Source organism: Dendropsophus ebraccatus, chromosome 6 (genome assembly GCF_027789765.1).
Source record: "Dendropsophus ebraccatus isolate aDenEbr1 chromosome 6, aDenEbr1.pat, whole genome shotgun sequence".
Lineage (NCBI taxonomy): Eukaryota > Metazoa > Chordata > Amphibia > Anura > Hylidae > Dendropsophus > Dendropsophus ebraccatus.
In genome coordinates, this window is record NC_091459.1 from 12,305,624 (window position 1) to 12,317,897 (window position 12,274).

Sequence of the window (12,274 nt, forward strand, 5' to 3'; positions counted from 1 at the left end):
ATAAGAATGTTTAATAAGCCTTATGTGTACTCAAAATACTTTGTAAGGGTAGCTTCACACGTACCGGATCCGCAGTAGATTTCGCTGCAAACTCGCAGTGTGAAATCCGCTAGCAGTATCCTGGTAGTGTGAAGTGAATGGGTCACATACCCACAGCAGAATTTTCATTCCATGGCCAGTATGTGACCCGGCCCCTTTAACCCGCCACCGCCCCCGGCCTGCAGCATACATTACCTGCTCGGCGCCGCGGCTGTGTGAGGCTCCTGGCTCCCCATCAGCCAATCAGTGCATGGCAGCACTGATTGGCTGATGGGCACTGACAGGAGCCTCACACAGCTGTGGCGCCGAGCAGGTAATGTATGCTGCAGGCCGGGGGCGGTGGCGGGTTAAAGGGGCCGGGTCACATACTGGCCATGGAATGAAAATTCTGCTGTGGGTATGTGACCCATTCACTTCACACTACCAGGATCCGCAGCAGATTTCGCTACAAACTCGCAGAGTGAAATCCACTGCGGATCTGGTACGTGTGAAGGCACCCTAAAAGTCTACAACCTGCCCTAAGGCAGACAGACCCTAAACAGCTATGTAGACATAAAATTGACCGATAAGTCGAGCAGCCGGGATTACTGGATCATTTGTGCGGCCATTAAAGTGGTCATATGGCGAGGGAAACCTTTTTATATACTGTTTTATACTTAAAAGCTATGCGGTCACCTGGTCCCCTACTAAATGATCCCGCTTCCACTTCTGAGACAGACTTGTCTCAGTGGTGACAGCTCGCTCAGCCAATCACTGAGTGAGCCGCAACCAGTGGGGGACCCAGAGACTTGTGGGAGGTCACCAGGGGAGTGCAGGGAAGTAAGCATAGCTTCTTTATTGTTTTCTGTATATCTGCAACAGTATATAAAACTTTTACCTCTCCGGATAACCCCTTTAACATCTACCAATATTGGCTGTACGTCCCCTTTACACAAAGGCATGGGCGGCCAATAACGACAAACTTTACTGCTGATCAAAAGATCGCTGGCACTTTTTTACAGGCCGATTATTGTCCGACTTAAGCCCCTATTACACGGGGCGACATAGAGGAGCAAATGAGCACTGTCAACGCTCATTTGCTCCTCGTTCCCTGTTCATTGCCGGTGCTATTACATGCAAAAAAACCAGAAGGTGCAACTGCAACCCACAGGTGCAAGGGCTTACCGCATACACTCCTCCCATAGAGGATAGCGGCGGTCTTCTGCTGCCACTCCTATTTCACAGAGTGACGGCAGCAGATCGCTGCTATCACAGTCATTTGTCTTTAAACATGTTGAAAGACAAACTACAGCAACGATCAGACCACATCGTTCATGTCAGCTGATCGTTGTCTTCTATTACACGGGACGATTATCGTCCCAATACGGCTGATAATCGTTCCGTATAATAGGGTCTTTAGGGTTTCTAGGAACACTCATTGCTGATAACTGGTCCATGTAAAGGGACCCCTAGAAAACCCCCTTCAAAGCCAGGGATTTAGATTTCTAGTGTGTTACATTGTAATTCATAGGAGCTCCACTCCTCTGTAACCATAAAGTAAGTAGTGGTCGCCAATGCAGCACCACAAAAGGGATTGGCAACCTGCAGAACCCTCAAGCCACCACAACTAACACCATTAGATGCAACTCACCTACAGATGCTTTTTGTTCATCAAGATTCTTACAAAGTTTATTAAATTTCCGTGCAAGTCGTCTGTCGTTTTCTGGCGTTCTTTCAACAAAATCCTTCGGCTGCATACATTTTCTCTGTAAGAGTTTTAAATATATTCTGTAAACTTATAAAAAAGACTGCATAAATCCATAACCTGCAAATATCGTTAAAGGGGCCGTGTCATTAAGAAACCGAGATCTAAACTGATGCATTATGGGAAATTAAACATATTTCAAATGTACAGGCATTTCCGCAACTGTGATATTTGATGTGACACGCTAATTCTTTGAGCGGAGAGCGGAGGCGTGCAGGCATCACGCATTGACACACTGAGGCAGGTGGGATTCTGAGCGGAGTCCGCAGCGGTGACTCCGCATAGGATTCCGTCACTTTTGCTCAGTAAGAACAGACCCTTATGCAGCAAAAAGCGCATGTGTTAAAGGCGGTAATACACAGCAACATATTGGTGGAAGAAGCGAGCGTCGACCTGTCAGGTGAGTGCTCACTTCCTTCTTGTTACCTGCTCGATACCTGTGCTATTACACGCACAGACAGGGAGCGGGAGGAGCAACCCAGACTATCCTTAGATTGTCCAGGCTGCCTAATAAAGAGAGCGGCGGTCTGCTACCACTATTACACGGAGCGACAACCAGCAGGCACTCGCTATCGTGATTTTTATTGACTGAGTAGTCAGTCATTTCAGACACTGACTCTGCAGTTCTCTCGGTGGTTGTGGTGAGCAGGAGAAGCCAGGAGGAAACTGGGGAGACGGCAGAAGCATCAGGGAGCGTGGACAGGTGACGTATATACCTTACTATTTTACACTAAAGGAAAGGGCTGCATGGACATCACGAACAATAAATATATATTCATACAGTGTGTATATATATATATATATATATATATATATCGTTAGTGATGTCCATGCAGCCCTTTCCTTTAGTGTAAAATAGTAAGGTATATACCTAACCTGTCCACGCTCCCTGATGCTTCTGCTGTCTCCCCAGTTTTCTCCTGGCTTCTCCTGCTCACCACAAGAACTGCAGAGTTGGTGGCTCAGCCAATAACAATCACTATAATATAATAAAAGATCTGGCAGATTGGCGCTCATCTACTTAACTGATCGTGTATAATACAGCCCTTTGGACAATATACTTTCATGAACAAGAGATGGTAATTGTTCTTTATCTTTGCCTATGGAATGATGGGAGTAAAACAAGCAAATAAAAGATAGTTATTAGGCTTAGTCAGAATACGGCTAGCTTTACTTACTTTCTTAGTAAGTTGGGGTAATCCATTATTTGTATTTATTGCTGGGTACCCAGATTCTTCTACGTGCACAGCTGTCTCTCGACATCTGTAAAAGACGAAGGCAAGGTGTTTGGGTATCATAAAAAAAATATTAAATTAATATCAGGGACCGGGTGCAAAACACCACGTCAGAAGCCTAACGCTTACACAAGCTACTATTTTTGTACTTTAGCCAATGAAACAAGCCTTAGTGGCAAAATGCGCTCCCAGCAGATAGATATACTAAACTTCCTTGGATAAAGGAGTTTGGCTTTTACCGTGCAAGATGTGGTTCTTAACCTGCGCATGATAAAATGTTTTTCATATTAAAGTGTCACCGTCGTTTAATTTATTTATTTATTTTTTTGCAGAAATCAATAGTACAGGCGATTTTAAAAAAAACTTTGTAATTGGATTTATTAGCTGAAAATTGCATTTTTATCATGAAAAAGCAGTTTGAAGCTCTACCCTCTGTCTTCATGGTTTTCTATGGAGAGGGGAGGGGTGGAGGGAGATGAGGCACCAGGAAAATAAAGAGTTAATTTACAGCTACATCACCGGGCTATCTCCTCTGAAGTCAGCACTGACCTCTCTCACCTCTTAATACGGCTTTCACACAGGTCCCGCTGTGTAATCCTTTGCTCTCTGCTGGCGACTAATCTCCCTCCTCCCCTCTCCATAGGTTACACAGGGCCCGACTGATGCAAAAGAGCTGAGATTTCCTCATAATGAGAGGGGGGGGGGGGCTGGGGAAAGTCTTTTTGAATGCAGATAATGGCATATTTGCCTAATAAACTCAATTACAAAGTTTCTTAAAATCGCCTGGACTATTGATTTCTGCAAAAAAAGAAAAAAACAACAACAGTGACACTTTAAGTATAAAAATAAACAAACAAATCAGCCCACAAACACGGGATATGATAGAACTATTACAACTGAGAGCGGCAATATCAGAAGCAAAAGGAATAGACAGCAATCAAAGATCAATTGGGAAATTGAGAAGTAATTTGGAGCAGTGACTATAACAGCGCCCCCTAGAGTGCACCCAAAGCACTGTCCAACAACAACTTAGGAATCATATGAGGGAAGACACATAAGTATACAAAGTAACTAATTCTCTTATATTTATGTATCCTTTTTTAACGCATGATTCTCTATATCAGGCTACGTTCACACGTAGCAAAAGTGGCAGAATGCTGTCAGCCTCCCTGTCTTAATGACAATCTATGGGAGGCTCGCGCCCCTTCTCTCTCAGCGCTGAAGAATGAACATGTCCCATAGACTGTCATTACTACAGGGAGGCAGGCGGCATTCCGCCACTTTTGCTATGTGTGAACGTAGCCTCACTCTTTGTTATCAAGGGAAAGGCTATAACAGTCAAATAAATCCATCATTTCTTGTTATTTTAAGAGGAATACTTACTTCTCTACCCAAAGGACGGAAACCAGTTTGACTTTACTCTTGACCGCCTTGTCCCATGTGCTCTGACTGCCATCTTTAAAGACCACGTGAGTTACTTGTTTATTGAACGTTTTAGAAACCTAAAGATGAAAATCACCAAAAGGGAAAAGTAACGTCACTCCTTACAAATAAGAGGTACAGAAAGTGCATTGGAGGCTACAAAGTCCCCGTTTCACTGGGTTAGAGCAGGGCCTATGGAACTACTACTGGAGTCCACGGAACAGAGCGATAGGGCGCTGGGGTCTCACCATTTTAGGGGAAAGTCCAAAAATAAAAACTATAGCTTAGTCTGCTTTCATTTAGTTCCTAAAGTCTGGATAAAATGAAAGTGAATGTACCGTTATGATCTCACTACGTTGATGGTGCCGCTGCTGTGATCCCCAGTCTGGTTTTTCTTGTACAGCGACTTGCTCTATGCACTGGAGATGGGCCCGATGCCCCCAGTGTGACTATTTCCCCTCCCCCTCAGTGAGGCAGCCATGCTTGATTATAAAGGCGCGTCACTAAGCGGAGGGAATACTGTCACTACCTTGCCGGCACTGAGCGTGCGGCAACAAGGTAGTAAAATAAAAACAAAAAAATCAGTTATTATAATGGTACATTCGCTTTAAATTAAAGGGGTTTCCAGAAATTTTTTTTTTTTTCGGATAGTAATATAGATTTGTAATTTACTTCTATTTAAAAATCCAAAGTCTTCCAGTACTTATCAGCTGCTGTATATCCTACAGGAAGTGGTGTATTCTTTGCAGTCTGACACAGTGCTCTCTGCTGCCACCTCTGTCCACGAGCAGGAGAGGTTTTCTACAGGGATTTGCTGCTGCTCTGGACAGTTCCTGACATGGACAGAGGTGGCAGCAGAGAGCACTGTGTCAGACTGGAATAGAAGTAAATTACAAAGCTATATAATGTTCTGAAACCAGTTGATTTGAAAGAAAAAAGATTTTTGATGGATAAGTCCTTTAAGGGTAGCTTCACATCTACCGACTCGCAGTGTAAATATCGCTGCGAGTCTGACAGTTCCCTGTCACTACATACTCGCAGCAGTATGTAATTCTGCCGCCCCCTTAACCCCTTCGGCTCCCGCTCCACTGTGTCTGTATACATTACCTGTCTCCTTGCTGCACGGGGTCCCGGTGTACTGCTCTCAAGCCCAGCCAATCAGTGGCTGCGGCTGTGGAATACACCGATTGGCTGGGCGGGAGAGCAGTACGCCGGGACCCTGTGCAGCAAGCCTTGCCTTCCCTGCTGCACCCTCACCAACAACTAGGGGGTGCTCTACTGGTGAGGCTCATCTCATAGTTTGAGAAGCGCTGGTTTAGTAGAGAATACCTAACCGCACGCTCAGTGTAGTATCCATGAAGCATAGGCAAAGAACAGCACAATAACACACAATAAAAAAATAACTTTTTTTTCAATAACCCAAAAAGATTTATTGTCTGGGGTTACAGAGTAATTGAATACAATGTTAGTGTAGTGTGTAGTGTAGCTACTCCTATGTCTATGTCTTATACGCGTCACCCTCATAGACTGTAAGCTCTTGTCAGCAGGCTTCTCACTCCTTGTTTGAATTGCTGAATGGTTTTGTGTGTAAAGTCTAATTTTGTTTGCACATTTACCCTCTGTATTGTAAAGTGCCTCTGAATATAGTTACTATAACGATCGTTACATACAAGAAAGTATTCAGACAACATATACAGCATGGGACATCCCATAAATACCATAAAGTATAGGTGTGACTAGGAGACTCTTAGGGTCCTATTACACGGAGCAATTTTTAACGATTAACGACTAACGATAAACGAACGCAAACGAGATTGTTTATCATTAACCTGAAATCATTCACCATATTACACAGAACAATGGTCGTTAGTTACGATTGTTATTGTGATCGTTACTATGATTGTTTATTCCTCCTGATCCCAGCAAAACAATGGACCATGTGCAATTACACTGAACGATTAGTGAAAAAATGTGGAACTTGAGCGAACAAATGAAATTACAGCGAACGATTAACGAATGATTAACGATGAGTTTAGGTTCAGATCTAAGGGCCCTATTATACGGGACGATTATCGTGCGAAAAAAATCGTTCAAATTTAAAGGATAATCGTTCTGTGCAATTGCAGGTAACAATCGAAAAATCGTTTGAATGTCGTTGATCTGAACCTAAAATCATCGTTAGGGTCCTATTACACGGAGCGATTTTTAACGATTAACGACAATGGGTCCTGTCAGACAGCTTGTATACCCCCACTGCTAAACCACCTTGTGTACAGAGTGATATGCTCATTGCGGCCCTTAATCTACCATATAGGAGTGTTATGCTGCGTTTACACAGAACAATTATTGTTCGAATTTTCATATAAACGATCGCATTTGAGCGATAATCGTACTGTGTAAACACAGCAAACGATCAAACGATGAGCGAGAAATCATTCATTCATCGCAATAACGATTTTTCTTACGCATTTTCAAACAAATTTTCTAACAATTTATTCATCTAAACGCTGATCGTTATAAAAACCAAATCGTTGCTTCAAAATCGCTAAACGATCGATTTGGCAAATTATCGCTCCATGTAAATGCAGCATAACAATAAACTATCGCAAACGAGATTGTTTATCGTTAACCTGAAATCGTTCACCATTACCATTACACAGAACGATAATTGTTAGTTACGATTGTTCTTGCGATCGTTACTATGATCGTTTACTCCATCTGATCCCAGCAAAAAAATGGGCAATGTGCAAATACACTGAACGATTAGCGAAAAAGCGCAGAATGAATGAATGTGGAATTACAGCGAACGATTAGCGAACAATTAACAATAATTTTAGGTTCAGATCTAAATCAGCGATCAACGACATACGAACAATTTTTCAATCGTTGCCTGCAATTAGAACGATTATCGTTTAAATACGAATGATTTAACGATTTTTCGCACGATAATCGTCCTGTGTAATTGGGCCCTTAATCGTTCGCTGTAATTCCACATTCGCTCAAGTCCGCCATTTGTCCCCTAATCGTTCAGTGTAATTGCACATTGTTCCTTGTTTTGCTGGGATCAGAAGGAATAAACGATCATAATAACGATCGCAATAACGATCGTATCCAACGATTATCGTTCTGTGTAATATGATGAATGATTTCAGGTTAACGATAAACAATCTCGTTTGTGATCGTTTATTGTTATGGTGGTTTTACACAGAGTGATAATTTGCCCGATCGCACAATTAACGATTTTGAATGAACAATGTTTTTTTAATAACAATCAGCGTTTAGACGGAGCGATACATTGTACGGAAAAATCGTTATGCGATCGCTTAAGCCTATCTCACACATAGGTGAAATCGTTGAAAGAATGTTTACACGGAACGATTTGAAAACTTGTTGAAAGATCAAAATGAACGATTTCTCGCTCGTCGCTTGATCGTTCGCTGCGTTTACACGTACGATTATCGTTTGAATTCGATGGTTATCATGCAAATTCGAACGATAAATCGTTCCGTGTAAAATCACCATTAGTCGTTGATAGTTAAAAATCACTTCGTGTAATAGGACCCTTAATCGACGTTAACGCACAAATTGTTTTTCGATCATTGTCTGCACTTTCACAGAACGATTATCGTTTAAACTCGAATGATTTAACGATTTTTCGCACGATAATCGTCCCGTGTAATAGGGTCCTAAAATTATCGTTAATCATTCGCTGTAATTCCACATTCGTTCGCTCAAGTTCCGTATTTGTTCACTAATCGTTTAGTGTAATTGCACATTGTCCATTGTTTTGCTGGGATCAGAAGGAATAAACGATCATAGTAACGATCGTAACTAACGATTGTAACTAACGACCATCGCTCTGTGTAATATGGTGAACGATTTCAGGTTGACGATAAACAATCTCGTTTGCGATCATTTATCGTTAGTCGTTAATCGTTAAAAATCGATCTGTGTAATATGACCCTAATGTGCAATTACACTGAACGATTAGTGAACAAATGTGGAACTTGAGCGAACGAATGTGGAATTACAGCGAACGGTTAACGATAATTTTGGGTTCAGATCTAAATCAAAGATCAACGATATACGAAAGATTTTTTGATCGTTGCCTGCAATTACAGGCAATAATCAACGATTATAGTTTAAATTCAAACGATAATCATCCCGTGTAATAGGGCCCTTAGCCAAGATGGTGACTGGCACCTTACAGAAGTCATCCCTGTGTACCAGTGTAATACTAATCCTCTACTCCCTCTGGAACAGTAGCTGTTGATCAGTCACATATAACATTGGGTCTTGTCTGCATCCTGCTAGGACTTGGTAATGAAACAAGCATGTCCTTGTAGCAGTAAGTATGGCCTTCCTCTAATGAAACCCTTCCAGTGATATATCCCATGGATGTGCTATAAATGTCACTTGTAAGAATAAACTATTAACCGCTTGGCTGAACTCATAATGTAAAAGGACAGGGTTTTTTCCTCTTTACATTACTATAAAGTGCCCGGTGTAAGATGTGACTTTCCAGAATGTAAATTCATACAGCAGGCTCTATATATAAACTGCACCAGCAGGGATTACTGGGAGAACTCAATCCAGGAGTCTGTTAGGAATGGAGGTCTGGACTAAAATATATGAGAAGAGGAATGAATTGATTTAAAAGGTTAGATAAGGCCAAGTTCACACTACGTTTTTTCAATGCTTTTTTTTTTTTTTATCCATTTTTGCAAAGAACTGATGCATTTGTGTGCATCCATTTTGATGCGTTTTTCGATTAACTTCCACTATAAAAAAACTAAAACTGATCGAAACGCACTCCCTTTTTTTACGGACAGAAAAAAAAAGGTCAAGTGTGTTTTTGTTTACATTAAAAAAAAAAAAAAAAGGATTTTGCAAAACCGGATGAAAAAAAACGTAGTGTGAGACCAGCCTGAGGGTAGCTTCACACGTACCGAATCCACAGCGGATTTCACGCTGCGAGTTTGCAGCGAAATCTGCTGCGGGTCCTGGTAGTGTGAAGATCGATGGGGTTACATACCTGCAGCGGAATTTTCAGTCAGATGCAGATATGTGACCCGGCCCCTTTAACCCCCCCCCCCCCCCCGCAGCATAGATTACCTACTCGGCGCCGCATCTGTGTGAGGCTCCCGTCAGTCCCCTTCAGCCAATCAGTGCTGCCGTGGACTGATTGGCTGATGGGGAGCGAGGGGAGACGGGAGCTTTACAGACAGCCGCGGCGCCGAGCAGGTAATATATGCTGCGGGGGGGGGGGGGTTGGGGGAGATAAAGGGGCCGGGTCACATATCCACAGTGGAATGAAAATTCCGCTGTGGGTATGTAAGGCTAGGTTCACACTGCTTTTTTTTCATCCGTTTTTTTGCAAAAATCAGATGAAAAACAGATGGAAAAAATGGATACATTAGTGTGCATCCGTTTTGATCCTTTTTTTCCATTGACTTCCATTGTTAAAAAACGGATCCGTTTTTTATAACGGACACAAAAGTAGTGTCAGCAACGTTTGTGTCCGTCAAAAAAACGGATCTTTTTTTTTTTTTTTTTTTTTTTTACAATGGAAGTCAATGGAAAAACGGATCAAAACTGATGCACACACACATCCGTTTTTTTCATCTGTTTTTTTTGCAAAAAAACTGATGAAAAAAACGGATTGCAAAAACGCAGCGTGAAACTAGCCTAACCCCAGAGACCTTCACACTACTAGGATCCGCAGTGGATTTTACTGCGGATCCGGTAAAGCTACCCTTACAGTAATTTTGTTTTTCTTCCAAGATGGGTCTACCCCTGCAGTACTGTTCCCAAAACACTGGGATTTATTACATCTTTTAAAAAATAAAATACTTGCTTTCAGTGGTAAAGACCTAGTGTAAATGAAGATTAAAAACTATCAAATATAGATTATCCATCGATCATCATAAGGGATGATCTGGCTATTGTAAAAATACAAATTATTTGTGACATGACTATAAGGCTATGTTCAGACAGTGTATTTTTTTCAGACAAGAATGGCTGTTGTTGCCAATTAAAACAACGGCCGTTCTTACCAGAAAAAAAAAGATCATTGAATTCAACTGAAACAATGGCCTTTGTTCACACAGTGTACTGAACAACGGGCACTGTTCAATACGGCCGCACAAATAATTGACCTGTGAATTTTTTCCAGCCGTTGTTAGGAAATAATTGACAGTTCACAGGCAATGTGGCTTTCTTGTGGCCGTAGTGTGACTCAGGTTGTGGCTGGGTTCACACTACATTTTTGCAATCAGTTTTTTTCATACGTTTTTGCAAAAAACAGATGGAAAAACAGATGCATTTGTGTGCATCCATTTTTTCCATTAACGTACACAACAATGCAGCTGATCTTATTTTTGTGTACGTAAAAAAAAAAAAAAACGGATGCATTTTGATCCTTTTTTTATAATGGAAGTCAATGGAAAAATGGATGCAAACAAATGCATTTGTTATTCCATGCGTTTTTCAAACAGTTTTTTTGCAGAAACATAGAGTGAACCCAGCCTTAGACAGTAGGTTATAGCGGTATACTTTACTACACATACAAAAATAAAAATAAAGGTTACCTTTGCCCCAAGGTTGAGAAGTTGCTGGGTGAACAATTTGGAGTAATTTTCTGTCCTGTTAGACGACCACACGTCTACAAATGCTACAACTCCTGCAAATATTAAAGGAAGAAAGATGTGAGGGTGTATGTAAGGCTATGTTCAGACATCATAAAATAAAAGTAAAATACCGCCATAATTTTGAGGTAAAAATACACTTGTATTTTACTAATATAATAATATGCTCCAGTGAAGTCCATGGGATTTTTACCAGCCGCGCACAGTATGTAATAACGGCCGTAACTTGTTACAACCATCCGAATAATGAACATGCCCATTATGTTACCACCTGCTTTTGCACAATATGGCAGTTTTGTTTTTTTTTTTGTATGTTTGTTTGTTTTTTCCCCATCTTTTTTTTTTTCCAAATATATTTATTGAATTTTTCTAATTTTATCAATAACAATACAGTTACATATTAAAGGAAGATATAATATATATATATTATATATATATATATATATATATATATTATATATATATATATATATATATATATATGATACAATATAGCAAGTTTGAAAACAATTTAGCTATAAACAATAGAATCTAAAAGAACAAAAATTAATGCTCCAAAGGATAGAAAGAAATGTAGTTAAAGAATCTCTATCTTTAATATAATTAAAGGGGTAGTGCGGCGCTAGGAAATTATTCACAGAATAACACACATTACAAAGTTATACAACATACATCATAACTGTGCTCAGCCAATTGCGGCTGAGCAGCTGATGACGTGGCAGAGGGCGGCCGGCACTCGAGACGATCGGAGAGCTTCGGCTGTCCGTCCGAAGATGACGTCGTGGCACAAAAGATCAGGGACGGGGGTCGGCACGTGACAGGTATGTATAATGCACCACACACTTCCGGGTCCACGTGCGGGGGTGGGGGCACACAGGCAAGGGGGCCATTCACATATATAACATACATTGCAAAGTTGTATAACTTTGTAATATGTGTTATTCTATGAATAATTTCTTAACGCCGCACTACCCCTTTAAGGAGCTCTGAGTACCCCTAGGGTGCCCTTTGCCTCCGCTATCTGTTACCAAACAGTATTACAAAAGTGTTTCATAACAGCTTCCCTCTCCTCCTGCGACATAACCTTTATGAGAAAGAATTTCCATTTTTTTTATAAAAAAAATTTGTGGAAACATCTTTGTTGCGGATTGCATCCAGCATTTGCCAAAGAGTTTCTTTAAGCGAGG

The 12,274-nt window shown here is 41.1% G+C and overlaps 1 protein-coding gene across 3 annotated transcripts in view; it reads right to left on the minus strand.

Annotated features, from left to right (window-relative positions):
* Positions 1 to 12,274, minus strand: part of MCPH1 (microcephalin 1) — a 207,842-nt gene that overhangs the window by 169,860 nt on the left and 25,708 nt on the right. For all 3 annotated transcript variants that reach the window (XM_069973445.1, XM_069973444.1, XM_069973443.1), the window contains exons 2-5: positions 11,031 to 11,122; positions 4,402 to 4,520; positions 2,962 to 3,046; positions 1,670 to 1,784 (exon numbers count right to left, since the gene is read on the minus strand). In XM_069973445.1, coding sequence (XP_069829546.1) covers positions 1,670 to 1,775 — 106 coding nt within the window. In that variant the 5' untranslated portion in view covers positions 1,776 to 1,784; positions 2,962 to 3,046; positions 4,402 to 4,520; positions 11,031 to 11,122. The remainder of the gene's footprint in view (positions 1 to 1,669; positions 1,785 to 2,961; positions 3,047 to 4,401; positions 4,521 to 11,030; positions 11,123 to 12,274) is intronic.